This window comes from Bombus vancouverensis, chromosome 5 (genome assembly GCF_051014615.1).
Source record: "Bombus vancouverensis nearcticus chromosome 5, iyBomVanc1_principal, whole genome shotgun sequence".
Taxonomy (NCBI): Eukaryota; Metazoa; Arthropoda; class Insecta; order Hymenoptera; family Apidae; genus Bombus; species Bombus vancouverensis.
The window spans coordinates 16,777,389-16,804,917 of NC_134915.1; the positions used below are offsets into that span (position 1 = coordinate 16,777,389).

At 46.5% G+C, this 27,529-nt stretch overlaps 1 protein-coding gene across 7 annotated transcripts; it reads right to left on the reverse strand.

The window, feature by feature from the left end:
* Positions 1–108: 108 nt before the first annotated feature.
* LOC117158484 (Z band alternatively spliced PDZ-motif protein 52) lies at positions 109–26,118 on the reverse strand. Of its 7 annotated transcripts, XM_033337412.2 has the most exons (17): positions 25,670–26,104; positions 15,691–15,842; positions 15,435–15,606; positions 15,213–15,349; positions 15,037–15,137; positions 13,868–14,090; positions 12,301–12,486; positions 12,111–12,210; positions 11,689–11,835; positions 11,040–11,093; positions 10,113–10,239; positions 9,534–9,578; positions 3,747–3,897; positions 2,910–3,096; positions 2,704–2,824; positions 2,497–2,612; positions 109–2,387 (listed from the first exon to the last, which is right to left on the reverse strand). In XM_033337412.2, exons 1-17 carry the CDS (start codon positions 25,772–25,774, stop codon positions 2,310–2,312), a joined length of 2,202 nt encoding a protein of 733 aa, XP_033193303.1. In that variant the 5' UTR covers positions 25,775–26,104; the 3' UTR covers positions 109–2,309. The 7 variants fall into 7 exon arrangements, with proteins under 7 accessions (XP_033193303.1, XP_033193299.2, XP_033193300.2 ...); XM_033337408.2 differs by lacking the exon at positions 9,534–9,578 and having other exon boundaries at positions 3,747–7,530; positions 25,670–26,118; XM_033337409.2 differs by lacking the exons at positions 9,534–9,578; positions 13,868–14,090 and adding an exon at positions 14,534–14,696 and having other exon boundaries at positions 3,747–7,530; positions 25,670–26,117.
* Positions 26,119–27,529: the final 1,411 nt, after the last annotated feature.

Consider the following 27,529-nt stretch of genomic DNA (forward strand, 5'->3'; position numbering starts at 1 on the left):
CTTGATTTATTTCTTAGCTCGCGGCTATCTTAGATCCGTCGTCGAGATCTTTCTGGCAAACGGAGATCCCTTTGGGAAATGGATACGAAAGAAACACCTGGACAATAATTTACATGAACATTTTAGTTTATTGTAAGCAACACGTAACACGGATACAGAAGCTCGTGCGATATTCAGCTAGTAGTCGATCTGATTAATATTAATACTAATCGTAAATTGCGCCCGTTATGATATTGCCTCGGTCTATCACGATCGAACATCGAACGTTGGGATTGCTTTTCAGGATCGAAGGGACATTCTTTCGATCGAATTGGTTCCTCGGTATTTTTCTTGCACGTTTACGCAACGTATTGCGCGAACACCGCGTGTTCTTACTCACTAAATTATTAACAATGTACGCTTAAACGTTTCCCTCCGATTTGCGAGCTTCGCTACCTAATATATCATCTTATCGTAGCTACTATACGACACGAGCCTGTAATAATGGCACAGAAATCGGTAACCTTTTCTAAAATATTACATGGCAATTGCTATCAAGCGAGAATTTCTCGATTCTCGAAGTCAATCTTTTCTTCGTATTTTAATTTTGCCGCATATCCTGAAACTTAGACACTTAAAATCTATTCAAGTAGAACGAGAAGCGTATTTTCCACGTGTCTGATCGTTTGTTCGATTTTACGCAAGCTTTGCAAACGTGAATCGTCAAAATTAAAACTACCTTCTTGGTGAAACGATTGGCCGACTAAACGACTGGAAGAAAATCGAGCCTGTTATTTCGCTCGTTCTCGATCGCCTGATTTCAGACTGGCATAGTTCCGCTGGATGATTTACGGCGAAATTCGCATGTATGGAGATTTTGACAAGTGTCTCTATCGTTCATTGGTAATCCACACGTACACCATAGATATTCGTTGTGACTTACGACGCAGAATCACCAGTCAGGTATCCGTATATTATTAGATGTTGAATTTCAAATTTGACATTAAGAAGTGATCAACTTAGACAGTCCAATAATCGCGAGAAATTTATCGAAATTGGAAAATTTCCGAAATCAGGGACAAATGTATCGCAGCTTTTATCTTCCGCATACTTTGAATCATTGGCAATTAGATCGCAAGAGGGTTGCTTGTCACAGTTTCCATCGACAGCTAATCCTCTTCGAATCTTCAAAGGATTAAGCCGACATTTTCGTGTTGGATACACCTTGGTAATGCGAAATATGCGATAATGCCAGTAATACTAATTGCTTGGATGACCTTTGCGTGATTCGAGCAGGAGACCAAGTCGGCGTGTTTATTGTATCGTTGCAGAATTTTCTGCGGCAACGATTTTACGAGGTATTCGAGACCTGTTCGCCACGGAAACGTGATTACTCGCCGCAAGCGAAACCGCAAGGCACAAGGAGTTCGCGTCTCATCGATATCTTACGGCTGCTTGATCCACCAATTAGTCGTGGAATGTCGAGGCAGCGAAACTCGAGGAACTTTGCCGACGCAATGACCTCTTAGGAAGTTCTTCTTCTGTACTTTCGTTCAAGCGAGTCTCTAATCTGCGAAATCGGAAGCACGAATTGCACGAATTACGCGACTGTATTTCGCTTCTGACGAAGATTTTTCCCCTTTCCCCGCTGGAATTAATTACCAAGCAGCCTATAAAGTCGGTTCGATACCGAGTCGCGACTATTTGCCGCGAGGATACGACTTTATGGCATGGATAATCGTCGACGCGATAATTGTCATTTTGGCCGAACGTAGCTGAATATGTAATTGTCGGTATAATTACTTAGGTAGTTACATGGGCGCATGTAAATAGTATTTATCGTAAGTGAGCACGAGCGCGGCCGATCACGGCAATTCGAGGAACGTGATCGTTCTGGGACTGCGATCCTCGAAGTACGAAGGACACTGTTTCTAATTTTCGATCGACTTTGCCGACTTCGAGGTGTCCTGCTACTCTAAGCAGCGGAAGATATTCGAATATCAGGGAAATTGCAATTAATCGATAGAATTAGATTCGTTCGTAAATAAATATATTCGCAAATCGTCCTACGGTTATTTGACGGTCTTGTCAGCGTCAATTCGTTGGGTTAGTTGTCGTCGATCGAAAACATACAACAAGAACAAGAAGTAATCACGGTAAATTATAATTTGTGCAGAAAGAATACGTGCTCGTAAAGCTAAGATACGCGTTTTCTTTGTAATATTTTTCGTTTCTCCTATTTCTTTTTCCAACGCCCCCGCCCCCTTCCTCCTTTCTTTCCACGCTCCCCTTTTTTTTCCTCGTGCGTTAGAACGGAAGAATCAATCGTTTTAACGTGCATGATTTTTGCAGAACGGACGACCGCCTTTCGCGTAGAAACTTTGGCCCTCCAGATTCTTCTTACACATCTGTAACACACAGATACACACCGTTAACGATTAAAATACGTTTCTTTAACTTTCTCCGCTAGAGATCGATCGGTTTATTTCGAGAAGCATTCTCGCACTAATTGCGTACCGTGCAGTTGAAACACTGGCTATGGTAATTATTGTTCAGGGCCTCCACCCAGCGATCTCCAGCTTCGACTGGGAATCCACACGCGAAACATTTCGTCGTGAACAATTCGTTCCAATCTGCGCAATAACGTAAAAGGAAATTCAATTTTTTAACGTGTTTGCTTTCAAGTTGGCTCTTTAAGTGAAGAATTAAGAACATTTAACCAACCAGCTTCGCAGTAGGGCAATCCTTCTTCTAGGAAGAACTGACTGTTGCCAAACAGCTTGCCGCAGTAGGAACATTTGAAGCATTCAGGGTGGAAATGTTTTCCAATTGCGTTCAGGCAGTCCTAGAGTCATAACCATAAACGGATAAACCGATGAGTTTCTAAGCTAACGTTATACAGATTTAAACAGCTTTTGCGAAAAACTTACGCCTTTGATCTTGTTGTTGCATCTGTTGCAAGATGGGGCGATGAAACGTTCGAAGCAGTATTCGCAATAGAGTTGGCCCTTTTCTTCTACAAAGCCGATATCTTGGAGAGGTCGACGACATTGGGTGTTTACGCAGACGAAATGATCGGGGCACCAAATTTGTCCCAAAGCGGTGATGAATGGTCCCCTAAATAATCGCGATGATTACACATTTTTCCAAGCCGCTGATGGAAGCTAGTATTTTGATACGAAAGAAGCAAGACGTAGCACAGCAAAGAACGATTGCCCGTAAGACAACTATTTTACGAACCTTATGCACTCTTTGTCGTTTTTACAGCACACTGGTTTTACGACGAGACCATTTGACTTGTGATTAGTATTTTCTTCGTTAGCTGTTAACATCGTGCAAACAAGTGAACATTGTTAATCACGTCAGAACAGGATAACGAATTAAAGTTATTATTAGACAACCAAACAAAACAAGTTTTGTCAAACAATACTCGTAAATTGTAACGCACTGCAGACGTTCTTTGGTATTTACAAGCAAACATCACCGACTTTCTAATCTAACGGTATCTCCTGATAAGAGGATCGGATCAAATTTGTACACAATGAAGGTGTAGCCAAACTCTGTCCAACAAAGTGTTTAAAAACATCATCAGTCAGATAGTCCCTTCCCAAGCGCATGTCGATGGATCGATATTTAAAACACGAGGAGCTAGAAAAGCGACTCAACCGTCGTCGTTCGATGACGGAGAACAGAAAATATAAAAGGGGGATGCGGCAAACACTGAAAAAAAACAACAAACGGAACACCTAACAACAAAGGGGGAGTACCTGACGTAAGAGTTGCAATAGGCGCACAGGGGCAATCGTGATCCCGGTCCAGTTGCTTGATTTAGGATGCCCCTTCCTCGCTTTGGCGCGCTGCTACCAGCGAAAGTTCCGCTCTTCGACCCGGCACCACCGAGACCACCGACTCCGGTACCTAGATCCGGGTGGGATGACAAATTTGGTGGGTCTACTAAACTGTGGGTATTACTAGAGGGTTCACAATGGATACCGTCCTGACAGTAATTTTGGGTTCCACATTGATTTCCGGTTTGACAACGGTTGTTAATCGAACATTGATCACCTGACTGGCAACGGGTTTCGGTGGAACGACAATAGCTTTGGGTTGTGCAGCAATAACTCTTAGTCTCGCTGCAGCTTTGCTTTTGGCTTTGGCTCTGAGCTTCGGGCTTGTACAATTGCACGGTGGGAACGTTCTGGCCAGTTTTGGCAGTCAGTCGTGCGAGCTGCCCACTCAAATTAGTGCGAGGCTTGTGGATAGGCTGGAAGGAGTTTTTATTCTGAGAGCAGGCAGTGGAAGTGTCCTCGTAGGGTAGAGGGATCTGCGGGAAAGGAAGCTTTGCCCTCGATGAAGGTAGACCAGGTTTGGAGCAGGGTGCCACGCAAACGGATCCGTCGGGACACGGTGACACGCAGATTCCGCTCTCTGGACAGTTCGGAATATCGATCTCGCAGGCAGATTCCCGGCCGCAGCGACCAGATGGTTGGCCACAGGTTCCAGTTTTCATGCCAAAGCAAGGCGAAACGCACACTCCCGAGCGATCGGCAGTTGGGACCACGCATACGCCTGATTTTTGGCAAGAGGTATTCGGTCCTTCGCACGGTACCACTACCACGCCTGCCTTGGTACCTTGATCGGAGTGAGCTTTGCAAGGTAATACCGTTACACCGGTGTCTGGACAGGGTTTCGATGCTGGAGTTCCGTAACTAACGTGACGCACTTCCGTCGAGCTGCTGTAAACTGGCTGAACAGCGGAGCTCGTTTCCGTTTTCGAGACCATGGGACAGAGCAGCGAAGGTTTGGAGGGACTCGTTCTGCTAATGGCACATACGCCTTTAGGTGGTTTCTCTCGTGGTTCTGTTCTCTCTGGCAAAGGCCGAGCTGGAACTCTTCTCTCGCATCTCTCGAAATCTTCGGTGACTTCGAGCGATCTCTTCACCACCGATTTCTTCTCCTCGCTCGTTTCCTCGCTGGTCATGTACCGTTTCTCTTGATACTGAGCATGAACCGCGTCCGTGGGTTCTTTGCCTGGATCGTCGGTGCGTTTTTCGTCGAAGTCTACGGTCTTGGAAGCGGCGTACTCGGCGTGTCTATGCCCGTCGTCGGTGTCCTCGTCTACTTTATAAGACACGCTCTTTTTAGTAGGGAAATGTATCGAACTTCGCTTCGTAGGTGGAGGATCTTCTCTGATTCTGGGTGCGTGAGCCTTCACGTAACAAGGAGGAGGTTCCGGAGGTCCTTGAGCAGGCGATTTAGACCTTCCTGGAGTTGGAGTCGGAGTTCTGCTCGGCACATACGTGTGACTTTCAACCGCACCTCTTCTCATGGCCACTAAATTTCTTTGGTACGACGGAATAGTGTCTGGTTTCTTCAGAGAAGCGGTTATAACTTTGCTACTCGGCGTCTGAGGTCGCGATCTCACCGGAGATGGGGAAGTATCTCTCAGACGAAAATCAGGCGGAGGAGTAGGCAAAGGTCGAGGAGTGCACGGTTTAGGCGGAGGTTCCGTTCGGCTGCTTCTTCCCTCGCCGTATAAGATATCAGCGGGAGGACAATGAGCGCTTCCGTCCGGGTAAAGCGAGGGTGTCTGAGAACGACTGGCGATTTTCTGGTCCTCGGGTCCGATCTCGCGACTAAGAGGCGTGTACGGTCGTTCCGGAGCGATCGTGAGTGCTTCCTGAAACGGAGAAATCGGTCGAAGTTCTTTCTTGGGCGGTTTAGGTCGACACCTATGGTCCAAGTATATAGTTTCCTCCGTGTACACTTCCTTTACGCTGCTGGAAGACGTACTGAGAGGCGTGTATGGTCGATCAGGCGCGGTCGTTAGAGCGTTCACCATTTCAGACTTCCACTCTTTAGGAGTCGAATTCTGAAGGGCAGAATGAGGTATCGGTTTCGGGCCTGTATCAGTCTGCTTCATAAATTGAACGCGTTTTTTATTCGTTTCCATGATTTCCTGAGCCGGAGGATACTTGGAGCATACGCGTCGATCCCTCGGCGCTTGTTGATCCCTCAGACTTTTGTGGACCTGTACCTGTTCTCTTAAACTCTTCTTGCGCTCATCCTCGATGCATCTTCTTCTGACGCGTTCTTGAACCAACACTTCCTCCGTGATCTCCTCGTAAGTCTCTTTGATGAGCTTCTTGCGTCCGGGAGTGTCGCTGTCGGCTTCCGTCACTCTTTCCTCGCGAACGACCGTCCTTCCCAGAGGTTGTTCTCGAACTTCTTCCACTTCTTCCTCACCCTCCTCGAAAGTCACGTGTCTGCTTCGTTCTTCTTCCTCCTGTCGTTTTCGCTCCTCTTCCTCTCGCCGTCTTCTTCTTTCTTCCTCCTCCTCTCGTCTCCTCCTTTCTTCCTCTTCCTGCCTACGTCTCTCCTCCTCCTCCTCCTCCCGCTTTCTCTCCTCCTCTTCCTGTTTCGCTTTCTCTACCATTTGCTGCACATCCACGGCAGAGGTGACCACTTCGGCAGACTCAACGACCGTCTTTTCTTCAGCGTCCTCGACGTCTCTTTCCACCTGAGTGGTGGTCCTTCTCGTGTAAGTTTCTTCTTCTTTTTCCACCGTTTCTTCCTCCGTTGTTTCCTCTCTGGACTCCTCTCTAGGTTCCTCCACCATCGGGGTATCGGGTCGCATCGGTGACGGTTCGACAGTTTTCTCTAAAGTCATTTTCGTCTTCACGTGCATTCCATCGACATCTTCTTCCGACGTCTCCGTTATGAAGTCGTGTTCTCCTTTGATTCCTACGGTGCCTTCGTCTTCGATCTCGTCCGCCGGTCTCAAATCTATCACCTCCTTGTCGATCTCGGTCGTCTCCTCCTTCGCTTCTTCTTGCTTTACCACGTGTTGTGTCGGCAGCGGCGGCTTCTCGCAGATAGTCTGTTCGCGTCTACAAATTTCCGCCCGGTACGAACGATGCTCTTCCCGAAATGGTTGATTCCTCTCGCATATCCTTTCCTCCTGACAGATTTCCTTCTGATGGAACTTCTTGCACACTTTGGGAGGCTCGACCCCGCTGTAAGTCTGCTCGTACAGATTGCTGCCTGTCGTAACGGTGGCTGTCCATGGTTTTGGTATAGGCTGAACGATTCTGGTAGGCGTCAGAGATCTCCTGACACCGTCGGTCGAGCCTGGTCTCGATGTTACCTCGCCTCTCGACTGTTTGCCGGTGATCTCCACCAGCTCCACCTTTCTATACGCTGGACCTGGGCAACTGACTCGATCCATCGGTTCTTCCTCGAAGCGATAGCACTGTTTCGTGACCCTCTCCACCTCCCTATCTGTGCTTTCGTCTCTCTTCCTTGTCAGCGCCCTCTCGCAGGCCTCGATGCAGGCTTTCTTTTCTTTTACCGCTTGTCTACTTCTTCGATCGAGGGCAGGATTAGGATCGATGTACAAAGGACTGGCAGTGGGATAAGTAATATCTTCGATCGGCTTTGGGGGCGGCCAGGTCAGGCTTTTCGATTTTACAGAGCTGGGACGGTACTCGGTCTTGGTGTCCTCGACGATCTCGTAATAGTAGGACTTTTCGTGGGTTTCCGTCGAGCTTTCTGGGATCATGATGTTTCACGGGATCGTTCCGCAGGAGGGAGATCGATGGAATTTTGCCGGGTGCACGGTCGGAAGCGAGCAAACGGAAATCAGATTGCACGAGGCACACAAAACGTTTGACACACGCGTTTGATAACACAGGCGGTAGGTGGGAGTTTTGGGGCGTGTTAGAAAGAACGAAAGAAAAACAAAGAAATCAGCTGTGAGTAAGAAGCACATTGACCGATACGTGCCCGTGATCCTTTTATCGTAAAGCAAGTTCATGTTGACGATCATCGAATATTTAACTGAAAAGATAATGGGCTACTGGATCGCGGGCACGTCCAGGATGCTAAATAAAAAGAAGCGCAGCTTAAGAATGAAAAAAGATAACGAACGATAGCCAGGATCAGGAAGTTACACATTTTCGTGATCGGCTGGCTGCGTTCAAGCGATGAAAAACCAAAGCTCGTGATTAAAGCGATTGATCAACGCGTTAATTAAGCGTTACGAGTGAGCAGACGCACTTCTCCAAAATCATTCGCCACTCGAACACTCTGTCATTGAACGATCTACAGATTCGAAGATCAATCGCATCTCTAGACGATCGTAAAAAAAAAAAAGGGAACACGAATTTCGAGCGCTGTGGGTTAGCATCTCGACCTTGAGTGCACCTCGAAGGAGTCGATGCGAAGCTAGGAAAAAATGTAGTTAATCAACGGTACTTTGGAGGATCTTGAAGATGCGTGTACGTGTGTATACGTCTATGTATCGTAATATGTATGTGTGTGACATGAAGTGGTAAAGGGAACAACATGTATCGAGCGAAGAGCGCTTGTTCGGCTTAACTATCGCTTTATTTCGCAATCGCAGTAAGTTCTCAACACTTTACGAGAAAATCATTTGTCGACAATAATACACGGCTCGAGTCACGATCTTTTTAATTTCGAAATCACCGATTCTTTCGATCGATAAAACAGAGAACCGAACAATTGGTGAACGTTGAACAAATTCTAATCCCGTTTCGAATCGTTGTATTCGAGATTAAAGAAGAATCGCGAGCATCGAACGTAAATAGTTATTTGCATAGAATTGGACTGTTCGATTCGGCTGTCAGCACGAAGACGACGACGGCGTAGCTGAGAGCTACCGACTCATGCGAATGTGAGGGAGAAAGGTCTGGGTTTCGGGTTGAAAGATGGACCGGCTGAAAAAAGATAAGAAAAGAAAAAATTATGTCTGGAGGAGCATGAACGGAGTATGACTTTTAATCGAAGTACCAATTCGATTTCCGATTTCTAAGCCATTCTTTTCGCTCGTATAGAATATCGTTCGCTATCAATATCGTACGTGCGAGTAGTATAAGAAAAAAATAAAAAGTATTTATACAGAGGAGATACCATCGCGAAAAATAACACATAGTCGTCTCTATCGAAGTCTCTTCATCGTTACGTAAGATCTTTCTATCGAAACAGACTTGACTCATTTATACGCTATTTAGGTCTCGAATTCAGTCGTCCCAGTTTTCTTTCCGATCAGCCTGCATCGTCGTTGCTCCATAGGACCCACCACGATCTCGATCGAAGTTCAAATAAACGTGTCACCCTGACGACCGTGATCGTCGAGAATGTCTCGCGATGTAGAATGAAATGTCGCAGCCCTCAGAAATCGTCGTCGACGTCGTGAAAACGACGAGCGGATGAAAGCAAAGTTCGACAGAGAGCTTGCAAACGACAGAAACGTGACGGCAAATAGTTCGAATGATCCGTCGATCGTCGTGAACGCGCTTCAATGAACGGAGTTGCGAATAGTAACAGATAGATAGATAGATAGATAGATAGATAGATAGAGATAGATAGATAGATAGATAGATAGATAGATAGATAGATAGAGAGAGAGAGAGAGAGAGAGAGAGAGAGAGAGAGAGACGGAAAAAAAAGATAATGCGAGGGACACAAGCCAAATGGGGCATATTAGCCAAAGCTAGAAACTCGGTCAGAGGATTTGGATCTAATCGTCGTACCTCTGAAGGGCACATTTTTTGGCTTTGGTAGTACCGAGAAGAGACCTATTTGCAACAATCGAAGACACAGTGAGGCCAAGGATAATAGGCGGGTCCCGCCATTAGGATTACACCGATCGACCAGAGATCGTTCCTCCAGATACCAAACGAGAAAGTCGAGCTTGTCATCGGTAATTTATACGACCGCAATTTCCGCTTTTGTTTCCTGCTAGCGTTCCGGGTTGACATGGCTCTGGCGTGCCTGTCGTAATTATCGCTAGAATGCTGGCGTCGCGACGCGGAATTTCATGCACGTAACAGTCGAGGCGAAAAGCAGAGGTACTTCTAAAATCATGCTACTACGGAGAAGGAGCTCAACTTTTATCTCTTTCGTCTTATCCTTTTTATAGATCTCTTTCCGTTTTAACGAGGAACGCAGTTACATAACGCGATCGTCAATTATGTAATGACAAGTCGTAAGATGGAAGAACGATTTCACGTACGTCTAAACGGCGATCTCGACGATTCTCGTGGTCACTTTTCCCTCGTGATTCTTCAACGCGAGTCTAACCGCGATGTATTACGAAGAAAGAAACTTACCGGTCACAGTCTGACTCTGAGGTCGTGGTAGAGTGCTATTTCCTGTATTCGCTAGCGGTGGTGACGATATAGTAGTACTCGATCCTCCGAAGGGTTTAGGACCAATTAAATTGTTCGATGCTGGAGCCTGCATGATAGAAGATACTCGATTATTTATCGTTCTTGTTCGATCAAAGCACGATCATAGTACAACGATACGATTAACAATATGGTTGTGTGATCGGAACAATTAACGGACAATGACGTTTTGCATTTCAACAAATAACAACGAAGGTACACGTAGAATTTCGTTAGATGTGAGATTAGTGAGGCGTCGTGGCAAACAACATGACAAATGCGATGCATATTGCTACGTTTAATAAACTAGCGTCTACGTAACGAGTCGAGAATTTCGATTAGCGTCAGAAACGAACGACGAACACTGATAACAATTATATTCGCCGCTGCCTTGACATCACGTTGCATCGACACACAATAGAAGAAAAAAAAAAAAAAGAAAAAAAGAACAGAATATACACGGTCTTATCTCAGCAATCGCGCAGGATCGCGATCGTAGTGAAATTTTCTCCACACGCTGGCATCGTTCTCTGCAAAAAAGCGACAACTTTGAGTGAAAGCATGGTGTCAGCGACGTTACCCTTTCGCGCACTAAATCACGAACTCAACGGAAAGTTACGAATTCAAGCACAACGTTCGCGATATATTCTCCATGCTCGAATCACACAGCGAAGGATTTCGTCGACCTTCTTTTTCTTTCTTTTTCTTTGCGTTTAAACTTTTCGACGTACTTCTCTGGAGAACATATCTGGTATTCAAAGCAGCGGCACCGCGGACAGCGTGATTTTCATCGGATCGCTAACGACGTACCTTACCGAGCGTAAGGTTTCGAGTGTGAGACGTTTAAGACGAGTCGCGTTGGGACATTACCTGCACTGATCGGAAACTGGGTGGATTGACGGGCGAAGTGCCAAGGCGGGTGGGCTGTAATACATAAAACGACAGAACCATGTCACGTGGAAGTGGCAATTAAAAAGGGGAGAGATTCGTGGCAGAGTCGAGGCAACACGCACACTCGTAGTCGCGCCAGGCTAATTAGTCACAGCTTCGAAATAATCGTCGCCGACGCGAATAATTCAGATTTTCGACTGACAAAACCTATTCTTGCGTTTACTATCGGCAAGTACATCACAGCGCATCGGAAGGACGATCAGGTCGAATATCACAACGATGAATATCATCCGAGTGATTCATATCTCTTTTCTCGCCGAACATTGACTGTGTTTTCTTGTTTCTATTTCGCTCGATCTGGTTTTTTATATCGATACGTATTCCTTCTTGGCTTCGTTCGCCGCGTCTTTCGAACGACTGTTTACTTTCGAATTTAACTCAGAGACAAGATCTCTCGGATGTCCAAGTATCGTTGAATTCGTCGACGACGAAACCGCGATCGACGATGCCGATCGAGACTCGATGAATCGTCGTTCGCATCGGAGAACGTTTGGGTAACATCTCGGGAGAATGTCGGAGATTTAACGACGGTCTTACTGTCGGATAAAAATCACCGGTATTGCCTAACCTCTGTACAACCGGTCTGAATGGTGATCGTGCTCGTAAACGTTTTCGATTCCCAGTGGCAGTTGTCGTTGCTGATGCAGCCGTTCCTATTCGGGGACGATAGCTGAGAATTCGGGAATCCGTAATCGGGACTCGTACGGTTGTAAGCCTGGAAAAGCAATTAGTGCCAAGCAAACACCACACGTGTTATCGTCTTAAAACTGTTGTCTTCCTAGATTCTTTGAAATTCGATAAAATCAAGTCGATTGGAAAGAACGATGCCCCGAGATATCAGGCAAGATCGAAGCGAACAAACGATCAACTCGGTGTCATTTGCGAGCGCGACAAGCAAAATTGGATGCGATATTTCGAAACTATATAGGAGGCACGTAGGAGAAAGGAAAAACGTGGATACGAGGACGCGATTAGGCGAAAAATACTTACGGAGAATGGTTGGGGCGATGATGCGTGATTACTCAAAGGTGGAGACAACGGTGCATTGGCGAGCGCAGCGGAAATCGTGCTCGCAGGAGCCTTTCCGCCTCTGTGACATTTAATTGGCACTTTATTCAAATTCTCCGCATATTTCCATCGTTATTCCATAGGTTTCGTGTCGTTATGATATAATACTTACGGTGGTATGGTAATTGGAACCATGCCAGCAGGTGCATTTTGCCTGGCGACTAGTTTCGCGTGAATGTCGCAGTACAGTTTGTTGTTGATATTGTAATAACCGACGTTCTTCAGGGAGGTGCCACAGGTGGAGCATTTGAAACACTCTACGTGAAGATTTTTATCCTTGATCCTTACGAACACACCCCTGCGGAAGAGAATGTCCGATTAAGGTGACGATATATCTTTATCCGTTTGATCGTTTTAATAGGTGCAAAGTGCATTGTTGTCGGATGTGCCACGAGTTTTTCATCTAAATATTCAGAGGGAAAGAAAAAAAAAAAGGGGGCGGGATTCGATACCTCGACGAGAGAGGCCGAGAACACAGGGGTTGTCACGTTGTATCGTGGTGTTTCTCAAAAACTAACGTCTGTTCGTGGTTGCGATGCCGTGTTATGTGAAATGAGTCTTAGTTAATCCGTTTGCATACTCTTTCAAGAAAATAACGTGTGCTTGACTCGATGAAAAAATTGTACGAAATACTTGAAAATATGTATGCGTATCGAACGACGCAACGAGAAATGTTTGTAAAGCGCGGGGAAAGTTACTCACGGAACGTTTAGAAGATGTTCGATTTCTCAAAAAGGGCGTAAGAGGTTTGCAAAAAAGATATGTTGACAAAAAGTACTGAAAATACGTACAAAAAAACACAACATTTATACAAAAAAGGAAAAAACACGTTCAAAAACAAAAAAGAAAAGTCACAACATCGAAAGCATAGTTTATACCATCCTGGTGACTACGTAACCAGAACAATTCGTCAGACAACGCATAGAATGCTAATGACAAGTCGAAGAAATGCGATGGTGGTCGAAGAATGATCAGACATACGTAAATCTTGCTAATCAATTCCCATGAAAATTAAGCAAGAGAAGCTCTCACAATTGCCAATGATTTCCACACTTTTCCGCCGAGTAATGAGAATCGCGAATAAAAAGATACGTCCTTTTTCCAAGGAGCGATACTGACGACGATAGAGGCGACAGAGAAAGAGATAGATAGATAGATAGATAGATAGATAGATAGAGAGAGAGACAGATTCTGTGCTTCCATTCAAAATACATAGCGACAAAACGTGCACGTTTACAAACATCGATATATATCGGATCATCGATTTACGATGGACGAACGCGGAAAACGCACATTCTCGTTTTACTTAGTCGAAAAGCGTTTCGGGATGATACTAGCGTACGACAATCGAGCAAAATCAAGGCGGCCATCATTTTTGCGTACTCTTTGTCCGGCCAAGAACGTCACGTTAGGAACGAGAGTCACGATTCGCAACGAGACACAAAAAAGAATGAAAGAAGCAAAAAGTCCTGCTACAAAAATACTTGGACGAATGATCGTATAAAATATCACGGAATCGCGAGCTCGTTCCCACCCACACCCACATACGTGACATTACTTTTTTTTTTTTTTACGGGCGAGACACTTAATAGAAGCGACATATCGTCGAGAAGCTAAAATTCTCCGGCCCATTTCGACCGTGCAAGGGAAGAGAGGATTTCACGTAAATATGTAGTTACACGAGAACTCGGTCGCAGTTGCTACAACGAACAACCGATGACGCCGGGGAGGAAGAAGAGGACTCCTGTCGTTGCACTTGACGTTTCGACGACGGACTTTCATTGTAATTGACGGCCGGTATACCGTGCAGGGCATGAAATAGAGGCGTGGGTGATCTCGGCGAAGTGGCCCTTCCGCCAACGGCATGGCTCACCGACGAGTAAAACTCTGTTCTCGGAGGTACTACGACATGGAAGTAGAGAAACCGTACTGTGACTCGACCAATACGAGAAATTTGTCTAATAGCCGCGAACAACTAACGAGCGAATTGTTCTCCGTGGGAACATTCTCTGTCATCTCTTATCCTATGCGCGTGAACGAATTTCTAAATCGTATCGGATACTTCTGATACGATCTCTCTTTATAACATAACGAGGACGAATTTTCTGCTGCCAGTTGCAATTTAAGACGGCGGAGAATTATCGTTCAGAAAATCCGATTCGACGTTAGAAATCGGAGCATAACCGCGCCGCTCTCTTCTTTCGTGCGTCGAAAGGAAATGGTTTCGTGGTCGCTGCAACTATTAGAATCGTCACGGTCCTATTTCCTTTCTCGTTCTCGATGTCTCCGGTCTGAAAGAAATAAAGTAACGACCGAGGGGACGATGCGCCTCGGCGCGAACTTACACGATGAGCCTCTCGCATTCGGCACAAATGTTCTGTCCAGGTGGAAGGCTTGATTGCGGCGTCGACGGTTGCTGCTGCTTGGTTTCGGGTGCCGAGACTGGCCTCAGTCCTGCCAGGGCCGGCGAAGACGGCGTAATCACGCCGCTCTGCGCAGTTGGCTCCGCTATTTCGCAAAGAAGTTATCGTACCGGCATGCACCAGACTAACTGGAGCCAGCTGATCCAGTCGAAAAATCACTGGAGAGAGACTCTTTATCGCGCGTTACGCTCCTTTTAAGAAACGTTTGTTCCACGCTTTGCGCTCCACTACCGTTAGCTCACTTACGTTACGACTCTCCAGAGATTTTTCTTAGCTTCGTTTTGTATAAGACGTTCGACTATTAATAACAAGACAGAGGTAAACTCGAATTCGTTCTCGATAATTCGACAGAATTCCACGAATCTAAGAGGCGTCGATGTATGTTTCTTTGCTATTCGAATTTCTAAACGCGATTAACTACTAACCGGGTTCCGGCGTCTTTGGTTCTTTGTCCGCTTCCTGAACCATCTTGAATACCTCGCTGTTCTCCGCGTTGTAGTTTTTCTCGTTCTTTTTAAAGTTCACCCTGCAAACAATCGGCTCTGTTACCGTAAACAAAACTATTCCTGCAATGGTTACGTTCTATCGTAGAAGATCTTACCCAAGCACACCACCGGCTAGAACTTCCGCTTGCGCCGAAAGAGTTTCCGCGATAGTCTCCTCGCTATATATACCCACCGGGCTGTTGTACTGTTTGTTAACTATAGATTTGATCGAACCGTCTCCCGTTCCATTCAGCTGCAACACGCGAATAAACGTTCGTTAGATGGTTTTTGGCGTTGCGTCCGAAGATTCTCCGCTTCTTTAACCAATTGACACTAACGAATGGCTTTGGACTGAAGTTGTGACCGCTTCCGATGTGCGATCCATCTTGTTTCTTGGCTGCCAAGGATGTCTTCGTAACTGGAGCGATATTGCCAAGCCCTGCGGTGGGCGATGGCGACGGCAGGGCCGAACTTATCGGAGACACGTGTGGTTTCCAGGTACTACCGCCTCTGCGAACGACAGTAACGAGATAAACTCACGGTAATAACCGATCGGTCGGAAAATGTTCGAGTCGCAGTCGCGTCTGTTGCTACCTCTGTATGGTCAACTCGAAGTTGTTGCCAGCTCTCACGATAACATCCTGCGCGTCCTTGTGCCTCAGATTGTACATCTCCGTGTTATTGACCCTGATAACTGCATCGCCGGCCTTCAAACCAGCCGCTTCCGCCGGCGATCCGGTATTAACCTGCAATGCACGATGTTTACTCAACAAACGAATATCGTGTTTTTCCCTAAAAATGATAATTCCGACGAATCAGTGGTCGATACGTGGCCCATTTTCCAGGGATACGCAGACTCTGTCCTCCGTCGAGGAGACGTTCGGAAGACTCGAGCCGCTATATTTAAGTGCATGCGTTACACCTCGAATGTCGGATACTGTGCATCCATTCACGCGAGGACGTTCGAAAAAAGAAGGTTTCGCTGAGAACACGAGCAGGAACGTCGAAGATAAACCAGGGGGAGCCTTATTGAAGTCTAAGAATACGTTTTTTGCTCGATCTAAAACCCTCCTGCTGTTTATTTCTTGCTGTTCATTAATCGTACACGAAGCTTAAATGCTTGATTATCGTCCTTTCACGCTCGCGGATCTGCCCGTACGTTCTCGAAGAAATCGCCAAGTACGCTTCGTGAAGAATTCTTTCCAGAGGTTCGAACGGCCCAATCGCGACACTGCCAATCGTCGTTATTTATGCATCGCGCAGTTTTATCTTTCTTCGCCTTAGTCAAGTTCAACAGACGCCCGGCGATTAAGGAAATGAATTACCTTGCGTGATCAATGAGTCGCTTTAAATCATCGTAATTTATCGCGTAACACCTCGCACACTCTTTCAACTGTGATTTTGCTGCGAGTTAATTACGCTATTAATATATTTGGTAACCAGTATGCGCAGAGGATACGCGATCCGCTTTGCCTCGTTGCTTTTGCCCATTGAACGAGACGCTTGATCTCTTTTCGGCCAGCGATTAAGAGTAATCGATACTTTCGAGAGGAAGAAAACGAAACGAAAAGCTCATTAAGAGAGCCTCCTACAGTTAAAGAGTCGGCTCTCGTCGTCTCTCCTTTCTTCCTTCGATGTTCTGACGGAATCGAATATAATTAATAGACGCGCATCAGACCGATCCAGGCCCTAGTTCTTTCTATAAATAGTAAGCCGTACGTTCGTTGATTTATTATCGTTATTTTTATTAACGGATCTCGTACACCGGAGAACGATGCTTTTTCCACGCTGCCACGTTCCTTTTATTTCCAGTCTGTCGAGCTACGAATAATTTTTCCAGTGGTTGAAGAGAGCGGTTGGGCCCGATTCTTACGCACACACGTAGGCTCTCGAGCAAGAGGTTTTTAACGATCAGCCGTGTGGGCTTCGTACTTAAGCTCGCGTCACGAAGACGAAATCAGGGCAGAGGGTGAGTTGTTCGATTTGCACGTCTGCCTCCAGAAATAGGAATGCGAAGTTGCGTCATCGTTGTTGCCGTAATAGTTGGATACGTTTGCTGTGCACGTTATTATCAACAGCGTGGCTGTTCGAACGAGGGTGGGGAATCATCGGTGTTTCGCGTTCCGTGAACACTGGCAAGAAGACCGCAGAGCAAAAACGATACCGATTCGCCAGACGCGGTTAATGGTCAAGGAACTCGTGGCGTTCTTCTCTGTCCCTAGGTGCACGAAAACGTAGGACGTGGACGTAAGTCAGGGTTAAGCTCGGTGGGCACCGTGAAAGCCTGCCTCTAAAAATAGTCTCGGACCGGTTTAAAAATAGGCCCCGAACACATACGCCTCTTATTTGTACGTATACTCGAGCAGCAGGCCGAACCAACAGTTAGAATGCATCAAGATGCAGCATAGTCTTATACGTATGACATATCGGAGCCCAGGCCGTGTATTCATTCTACGAACGCTCCTGCCACCGCGTGAACCGCGATGAATGAACGAGTACGCGCGGACATACGTGTTCCGAGCGTACACCAACTCGGGCCGCAGCGCATGCTTTGGGTAATAATAGCGTCTGACAATTTTGGATAAAGTATACTTTGCCCCTGCTGGCCTGACCGCCTCGTAATGGAGTATACTAATTTCGTAATTAACCGGCCGGCAGGCGTGTTCAATGGAAAATGACGCGAGCTTCCCTCTACATCGAGCGTCGACGTACGATTTCGTAGAATCGAATCGACGCTGCTAGGTTTATTTTCCTTCGGGATAGAAAGTGAAACTCGCTAAACTGTTAATACACGTCGTATCGTGATCTTGAACGAAAGCGTACTCGTTACGAAGTACGCGGGTCGCGTATTTGTGACGAACATCCGTGACTTTAGTAGCTACGGAGCTACTGAACGTATTATTAATAACGACGTATCTAAAAATATATGCCGAAAATATGTGTGACGATGCAAGTAGATGCACTTGAATGCAGCGGAACCGAGAGCGAGAATACGCCAAGGTGTACGAGGTACGCATTCCAATGGGCGGGTTATCAGAGACGGATCCATCCTACCTTCCATGCTGGAATGCATTTCTCTTCTTTTTTCTTTCTCTCACTTTGAGGACTTAAGGCTCGTTCATACGTGCAATACTCTCGAAAAACGTGGACAGGGAACGGGCCTCGGTCAGTGACACCGGTTTTAATCGGACCAAATGAAAGGGAACGCGCTCGATGGAAATAAGTCACCGATACTTTCGCGTCTTCGTCTCGTTCTTATTTCGCTATTTTAACGTCGTGCCCGTTATGAATTTCATTGCGATCGAATAACAGTACTAATCGTTCTGCTAATGGAACAGCGTGTAAAAATACGACGAAAACAGAGAAAGAGAGAGAGAGAGAGAGAGGTCGGAATTCTATTAGAATTACCGGTGAAACGCGACTCTCAGCGTTCGTCCATGTAGAATGCAAGCGAGGAATTTCAAAGATATTCTTTGTATTCGAGAATCTCGACGCGGGAACTTGGAAACGTTCGGAAGCCATCGCGTTCGTCCAACGTTTTCGATTATATCGTATCATCCCGTTTCTCGCGACTTCGTCCACATAGTCGTGACGCATAGACCGATAAACTTATCTGCCACATTCGCGAATACTCGCGCCACTCTAATTATATATTGCTGCATACATAGGTCGGAATGGTTTGCGGCCGCGGGAACAGGCAAAGTCAACGGTAGCCTCTGTTGTCCTAAGGTAAAGCAGAAGAAATAGATAGTGACGTCAGGCCGAAATTATCGGCCTACGTTCGATCTGGCCTTATCTTTTCGAACAAACTGCACGATGCTATTCGCGCGCAAGATGTAACAACATACATACGTACGTACGTACGTATCCAAGCAAACGAGTCTAGACGAGTGTATCGTTCGCGTGTAGCCGAGTCGTAAACCTCCTTCTACGGAAGGCTGAATATCGATGACGTCCGTGCCTCTAGAGACCGAGGTTCTACGATTTTTCGTAATGCAAAACGGTCGACCGTGTCGAAACGCGTTGATACATTTTGATCTGCCAAGCGAACGCTCGCTTTTCCTTCGTTTCATCGCCTTCTTCGTATTTGCTGTAATCGCGACGAAGCGACGGCAACGTTACAACAACAGCGACGAGACGTAGACGTCTTCTCGGAACGGTGAGTAAGTGATTACGCGTTTCGATAAGGCAACCAGGAAACGGAGTGCAATGTATGCGTGAAAGTGGATTCGATTCTCGGAGGTGCTCGTGATTAGGCTCGATGACACACTCGAGCCGGAAGAGCGTCAACGTCAGCCACAAAGGATCCTTGTTAGATGCTGCTCGAGAGAATCGTCGGCATAGAGTCGACGACTCGAATAATCGAACGCAAGATGCGCCAGTCTCTCTCGTCGATGACGCGAAGCGAGCACTCGGAATGAGCTCACCTCGCTTCTTCGTCGGTTGATAAAGAAAGCGACGGAGGAGCGCGTGTAGTCGATTAGGATTATCGCGGCAACGTCTACGTTTTCCATTCGACGTTCGCATTTGGAACTCCAATGACATACAAGTAGCGATATGACGCGTGCTATTTTCAAACGCGGAAATAGACTCGCGCAACGTGCGATGTTTCTCGATGCAACAGCATTTTTCTCGGACGGATTACAGTTCCACCAGCTACTATGAAAAACGTTTCTCAAGCGAATCTCAAGTTCGATGATGTCGTAATAGCGATGCGATCACGACGGCGAGGGTGTCGTATTACCCACGAATTCAAGAGGTGCTACTCTAGAAGAGACAAACATACGGCAGAAGACTGATTTCTGGTCTGACTTTTGGCAAATTTCCCACAACTGCCTCCCACTGTGTCTCTTCATTCCCGAAATCGAATCGGCATTTACGATGGCGTTCCTAAATCTTCGACTTCGTCATCGAGATACAATTTCACTCTGCCTTGTCTGGCTTTCCTCATTTGTCTCGCGAACAATACAGGAAAAGAAAAAATCCTATATAACGCGATATCCGAGAAGTTCCTCTTTCTTTCACGTGTCGTTTCTAAGAAAGACTTCGACGATCGTTACGAACGATATCCCAATTACGCGCCTACCTCCAGAACTGTGGCTAATTAACGATCGTACATACGACGTTGCGTGTAACGATAGGTAATTTCCAGAACACAGGAAGCGTGAAAAGAAACGCGCCAGTGAAAATGAGCCGATAGAAATCAGGGGGAAAAGACGGTGGCAAGACGAGAGGAGGGCACACGCGACTCGTCGTGCCAATAATCCTACGAGATAAAAGAACGCCATGGCGTCGTGAAAACGGTAAAAAAGTCGAGGAATTGGGAGGAGGGGTGCGCAGTAAGAAATAAAAGCGATATTTTTATATCCACGGGTGTAAGCTCGTCTGTGGCGTCCGCCACCGGGCCTCGGTCTCTATTAATATCCACGGGCCGGGCTTCCTTTCGGCCTCCGCAGCAATTCTCTTTGCACCGGCGGACCAACGATCGACCACCGGAAAGAGAAGCTCCGATTGGAAAAAAAATTTCGTGTCGCATCTTCGGGCTTCCGCGAACGTCCTTCCGTTACGTGACTCGTCGACCAACGACATTTCAATACCAACGATCGTTCTACAAAAGGACGTATAATTTTTTTTTACCAATGCCGTCTCGAAGAAGGTTGAAAAAGAAGGAGAAACGTTTGCAAGCCCGTAAAAGAATTCGCGGATGAGTAGTTTCGAGTATTTTTATCGCAAACTTAACGATTACGCGCCCGTGTCCTTGGCTGCATTTGCATTTACGCGTAAAAGGAATAACGTATAGCGAGCAAGTCTGGTTGCTCGGCGAGTGGGCGATCCGACGATTAAAAAGCCGTACGTATTTTAAACGCGTTGATATAAATTTGTCCGAAGATCGTTTCCCGATGCGTACGAAAGGACGGTGCGGCGGTTCGAATTGCGAAAATACCGTATGTCACATCGATTGTCATATCGACAACCTCGCCGACGTTTCCCGTCCATGGGCCAAATGTATTTTCGTACCGTGTGCAACGGATTTCTACATCTCCGAGAATCTGTATCTCCAGAAAATCCGGGCCAAAACTCCCACGAACTTGCACGGATTTTCCTCCACGACGGCGACCTCGTCTTTAAAAAAATGTCAATCTTCTCGGATGTTTGTAGAAGGATAAAAAGGACTTGGATAGTCTGTCGATCGATGTACCGTTTAAAAACCCAAGATAATATTATCTGCAAGTTCTTGACATCTTACGAGAGGAGCACGACCCCTGAATCTTCTCGGCAATTGTGCCAAGTTTAAAGCATTTATTTTTCAACGATAATTTCGCTCTGCCTTCTCGGGTCCATGAAAGCAAGAACTTCGGTCAACGTGCTTTCACGAATTACGTAATCACGCAAATAGTTCAGATGCTATCGAGTACGATAGCTGGTCAGCAACGAAGATAATCGAATAGTTTATTCGAGCTGATAACGAGCAGGTCGGTAAACAACGTTGGGTGCAATTGTTGCCAGGTAGTCAGCGGTTGCCAAGCTTTAGACGAGAGCTACGACGATGCCAGAGTTCTTCGATGTGTACGGATGATGATTTATCAAGCAGATATCAGTCTCGAGCACGGTTTTCGTTCCGAAAGACGTTAAATCATTTTATTACGATCCTGATACTCGCGAATCTTGGTACAGCCGTTCGCTCTCTTCCTCCGTCTCTCCCTACGCATGGTAGATCGTACGGCGATCTATTTTCTCGGGTTTGATCCCAGCTTCGAGGAACAAATCTCGTCGAATGCGGGCTTCGTGGAAAGCCGGAAACTCTTACGTGTCTTTTTCTATCGCTCGTCGGAATTACGAGGTTGCAGCCGGTGCGAGGCAGCTGGCGACATCCTGCGCCAGCTTCGAATTCGCGGTTTGCACCCCGCTGTTTCTGCCATCGCTCGTAAACAAATCGGCCGCACAACTTTTGCCGCGCAACGATTACGTTCTCTTTACCGTGTGCAACACGGAGTTAAGCACGAAGCCGGGCCTCGTAGACATAAACAGAATTCACGAACGGTGACTCGACGCGACGGCTTATTTTCGATAATGACGAAAATCGAACAGCAAAAATATCGCTGTTCTCGATACAGTGCCGTTCCCCTTTCCTCCCCTGCACTCCCCACCCCCGCCCTGTCCCTCTTTTTCTTTCACTCCATTTTTCCCTCCATTCCCATTTCTTCGTTTATTTTTCTCGTTCTCTACAGCCCGTTCTCCAAGCGGTTCTTGCCAAATGTATTTACGAAGATTTGCTTCTATGTTTAGTCGGGACGATGCATAATTTGCTTCGTGTTGGTTTCGCGATGCCACGGTACTTCATTTTTCAGCGGCGAATTCTGTAAATCGCTTTCTTCCCACGCGGCTGGCAAAAGCCCAGCTATTGCCACATTCGTGTGTTAACCTTTATCGGAAGGAAGTGCCTTCCTCGGATAGGCAATATGAAAAGATATTTTTGTCCGTGCCTGGGCTACCTGTTAACGCCAATCGTTGCGCGATATTATTGTCGTACTCTTTACCTTGAACATACGAAACCACTGGAAAAATAATATGTCGTAGCCGCGCGTTTAACGACCATAGTAGTTAAGTTATCGATTTTATCGTTGCGCAAACGTATTATTACAGACATGGACAATTATCGTCGAACCGTTCCTTAAAGACGATCGCACGATTATCCCGCAGTCGAAGGTATCTTTTCCTTTCGTTCGAGTTTCTAGCCTTGTCGAGTGGGCGCGACGACGCGTTCGACCGCCGTTTGCAAACGATACGAGGCTAGAACGAATCGAACGTAATCCCCGCCGAAGCGAGCCACCACCGTGCCAACGATAAGAAGTTATATCGACTATCCCCTGAACGATGCGCGTATGTTCTTTGTACTCGTTATCTCGATTTGTAATTAAAAGTTGTTACAACGATACGGTAAGAGAAAGAACGTTAATAAAACGCGTTATGGACGTGACACTATAATCGGCTAATGACACGAGAAATTTATGTCGAGTCCTTCCTCGGTACGATAATGCGACTCGTACGCATCGGTCGCCAACGAAATATCGCATAACAACGCGCCCACGTTGCACCGACCGCGTCGCCGCGGAATCGCGGCAACTCGCGCGCAAATACGCGCAGCTGTTGGTCGCAGATTACGAGACCGAAACCTCTGTCTATGTTTGTAACGTTACGTATGTTATGTATGTAAAATTAGTCGTTGTCGGAGGAATCTCGCGGTTATTTAGCCAAAATGTACGAAAGGATTTCTTTATTTCGAAACATCGGAGCTCGCTTTGTCAATTTCGCGGACGAAACGTACGCCTGTATCGTTCGTCAGAGTGAAAAGATTACACGCGTACGAGCACGTTTCGAGTTTCACGTAGTCGCGGCTCGTCGATAAGAGCGTTTCTGTCTCGCGTGAATCGCGCCCGACACTTCTGTCGTTTAGTCTCCCCTTTTTCTCGAGCGAACAAGCAGGAGACGCACGTGCTACGTCGACGATTGGTATTTTTATCGATCGACACAAGATCGCTCCCTCCGACGAAAAATTTATTTTCGCGGTGACCAACGCGGTCCAGGAAGCACGAAGCCGTCGACGACATCGTCGTCGTCGTTGCCTTCGTCTTCGTCGTTGTCTTCGCGAGCGGGGCTCGACCCGGCTTGCGCGTTTCGCAAAGGCACCTTCTAGAAATAGAACGCCCAAATAATTTGCCTCGGATTACCAGCGACGCGACGCTACCTCTCTCTCTCTCTATCTCTCTCCCTCTCTCCTTTTCCCTCCTCTTTTTCTCTCTTTTTGAACGTCTTCGATGCATCGATTTTTAAAAACGTTCCTTCCTCGATTATTTCTCCATGTAGATATTCGCTCACCGTTATTTCTCGTAGGTTTCAAAATATTTTGTTTCGTCGATTCTTTAAACGCGCAAACGCGTAAAAAGGCAATGGTATGCCAAACATCTTCAGAAGTCTACGAATATGTTTACCCGATGAACTCAGCTAATAACCTTTAAATAGATTCGTACGCTAAGGCCCACTAAGTGACCGGTTGGTTTGGTAAATACAGGCGACGATCGTCGTTGTCACAAAGCGGCGAGCGAGGCGTACGTTCTGAAATTGACGATGTCGAAGAACCGGGGAGACGTCGGATTAACGCGAGAGCACGATCTATAAATCCCGCTAATGGTTACCGCGATGAAATGGCAAACTTCGTTAAAGCAATTACTCGCGATTAATTTGTAATTGCGTCGGGTGGGAGCGTTTGACACCGGTAAACTCGTATTTCTCTCCTTTCCGAGAAACTCGAGGGCGGCCGGACGTCGTATTTGCGGCCTCATAAAATAAACGGAGCACGTGCTGCTAAGAAGGCCAAGTTCGAAATGTCGATTGTAAGATAAAACTGTTGAACGTTCGAACAGAATCCGCTTGCGTTTCGCGATCGTTTGGCGAAAAGCGCCCTTAAGGCACACCGTGTTTTAAGTTATATGTCACCTCTTCGTTAACAGGTGGTTAGTTGAAATATTTCCTGATCGATGATTTATCGCGTACGTTACAGGTCGCTCTTAAAATACGTATTCTCTTGCTCAACGATAATAAACACGAACGCGTGTACGTACACCGAGATGCTGGAAAATTTACAACGCCGATCGACATAACATCCGGCATGATATTTCGTAATTAGAGTCATTGAATAAAATCGACGTCGAAGTAAACTCGAAGAAAGTTGAAAATTCGCTGGAAAGTCACGGCGATAGTAGCCAAAAGCTTCTCGTGTTACAGTACGCTTAGTCGCCAAAACACGGTGGCGACGACGGTCCGCGCGTTTCGCACGTAGTTGGCAGCGATTTCTACCGATGCGCGTGAAATAATTTGGCGTTTGTTAGGCTATTACGTAATCCCCACTTACAGTCCATTATGGCGAAAAAAAGACAGTTCTCGTGATCGTTGAATACGTTCAAAGAATTAAATAGCTCAGGCTCCTGTTATTTTCGAGATTTCGTCATGGCCGCTAAACGTCACGGTGATCGGCGTAGCTACTCGTTGAATAGAATTTCATTGAATTTTATCGTCCACGCGAGTTTTTTTTTACGATAGCCGATTTTTACTACGCAAGAATTATCTCAGTATGTTTGTAAATTGCGTAATGTTTGTAACACACCTATAGTAATGATCGGTTGAAGACGAAGTCTTTATCGTCGTACGTCGATATCATACGTCGATAATGACAATTCATTGGCGCAATAAGTTTGAACGATTTCCAGTCGCTTTATCCGAGCTATCTGATAATCGTAATAAAAAAGACTGACGATTTTTCACGCTTATTGAAACGGGCAGATCGATAGATAGCCAGAAGAAAGCCACGATAGTCGCATCAGGCGCTGAAAGACCGGAATGTCGATGCGTAAAACACGATTGTTCGAAATTGAACGCGTTCCTATCCATCTAACGTTCTATCGAACTTGGAAAGATCCATTGCGACGTATCCACGTTGGAAATTTCGAAGCAATTAGTAAACACCGCGAACGCGTTAAAGAATATGTCGGCTAAGATAAAAAAAAAAAAAGCTCACCTTTTGTACGACGAGCGGTGTGCCAAAATCCTTGCCTCCCTGAAGACGAAAGCCCCAGGGGGATCCGTCGAATCTGGAGAGTTTGACGTTGATCAGCTGGGCCATATCACTATCTTTTCTTTGAGCGGTTGATAAAAACTGAATCCTCTATGGGCGACGAACAATGCGAAGAAGTACGAAACAAGTTGGCTGGATCGTCGATACGTCAGCGAGACCGATTTCCTATCTGTTACGACTGGGTTCGAAACTAAAGGCAGAATATGCACGTTGCACCGGTCACGGTTGACGGCTGCCTTTGCGAGGCGAAATCGCGCGGTTGGGAGAACGGCACGTACGTTCCTGAAGAACGCGCAGACCGGAGTAAAGGTACGGTACAGCAGACGTCGAGGACGGTCAGTCGGGCAGCGGGGCCTGCCTGGCTGCCTTCCTTCCATCCGATTCGGCTTTGCCGCGGTTCTGGCCAGGGGCGGGGATAGGGATAGAGACCTAACACGCGGGTAGGAACGAGACCGCGATCCAGAATTATTCGGGGAGGGAGTGAATGGAAGGTGCGACAAAGAGGAAGCTCCACGTTTCCACGCGCGAAGGAAAGAAACTACCAACGAGATGCATATATCTGTTTCGACTGTGTATCGCGGCCATTAGATACAAAGGGCAACGATGATGCGGGAGACGATGACGCGGCCACGGGGAACGATGATTTTCGATTAAAATCGGTGAACGGTAGATGCGTGGAAAAGTACGACGCGACGAAAGACGATCTTGGGCAAACGTAGAAGAAACGATAATTACGGACTCTTGCCAGATCGTCCGAGACGATGGATTTACAAGAATGGAGATGGTCGCGACGAAGAACGATAACGAGGAGAAGAGAGGAACAGCGGTTTGCGGAGCCGGAAACAGGGGTTGATAGGGTAGCCAGCGGAGTGGAAGAAGGTACGGAAATGACCTCTTTCGCGAACGAGGAGGAAACGTCGTAAAGAAAGAAAATGGAGAAAGGAAGGAAAGATAAGAATGAATGAGCTAGAACCGAAATGCGAAAGGGAGGGGTACCGGGGAAGGAAGTAAAAGAGAAGAGACGAAAAGCAGACAAGGATAAAGAAGGATACGCGGTTGTGGTGGTGGTATCAGGATGGCATTCCCGACGTTTCGTTTCTTCTTTTTTCCTCCATTGTACCTTTCTTTCCCCCGCAGCGCCGATTCCTACCGCTCCATCTTCTGTCATTGCTCCCAATGCTTCGACCATGAAGAGAAGCACCTTGCTCGCCACACTGTCCGCCCATGTACTTCTCTCTGCGATAATTTATTCTCGATTGTACTTCGAACAACGCGATCGACCGATTAGCCTGCACTGCAATCACACACTACCGTCTCGCTCTTCCTATACGATATCGAACGAAACTTTTATCGCTTGTAATTTGAAGACCACGACATAGCAAGATTCTATATTAAAGGATCGAGCATCGATACCGACTGTTGCGACGATATTTCTTCTGAAAAATTGTCCATTAGCCGATTGCCGGGTCTCTTCCGGTCCCAACTAGATGTGAGATACTCGTACTTCCACTCGGACAGCGTTTACCTCGGATCATCGGTGGAGAGGAAAGACATTCTGAAAGGAATACTTTACGAAAACTTGGAGAAAAACTTAAGAAAAACATACGACAATTCGAGTGGAATTAGGATGAAGCTAAAGTTGCCGATGAAAATATGACAAGATATACGCGAATATCCAGGATAGGTGGACGGTTGGTTCGGCCGAGGAACGTTATCTCATAATCGTGGCTCAAAGTCACAGCACGAAGCAGAATCTGAAATGCATTCGGCTGCGCGACCGGATGAGCCTAGATTTTCGTGCTG

What these genes read in the sequence shown, in the direction of transcription:
- LOC117158484 (XM_033337408.2), bottom strand. Translation starts at nt 25,774, where the DNA reads ATGGCCCAGCTGATCAACGTCAAACTCTCCAGATTCGACGGATCCCCC. An exon ending in TCAGAGTCAGACTGTGACCG is followed by an intron (nt 7,531 to 10,112) that starts GTAAGTTTCTTT and finishes TCATGATCCCAG; the next exon opens with AAAGCTCGACGGAAACCCAC. An exon ending in GCAACAACAAGATCAAAGGC is followed by an intron (nt 2,825 to 2,909) that starts GTAAGTTTTTCG and finishes TTATGACTCTAG; the next exon opens with GACTGCCTGAACGCAATTGG.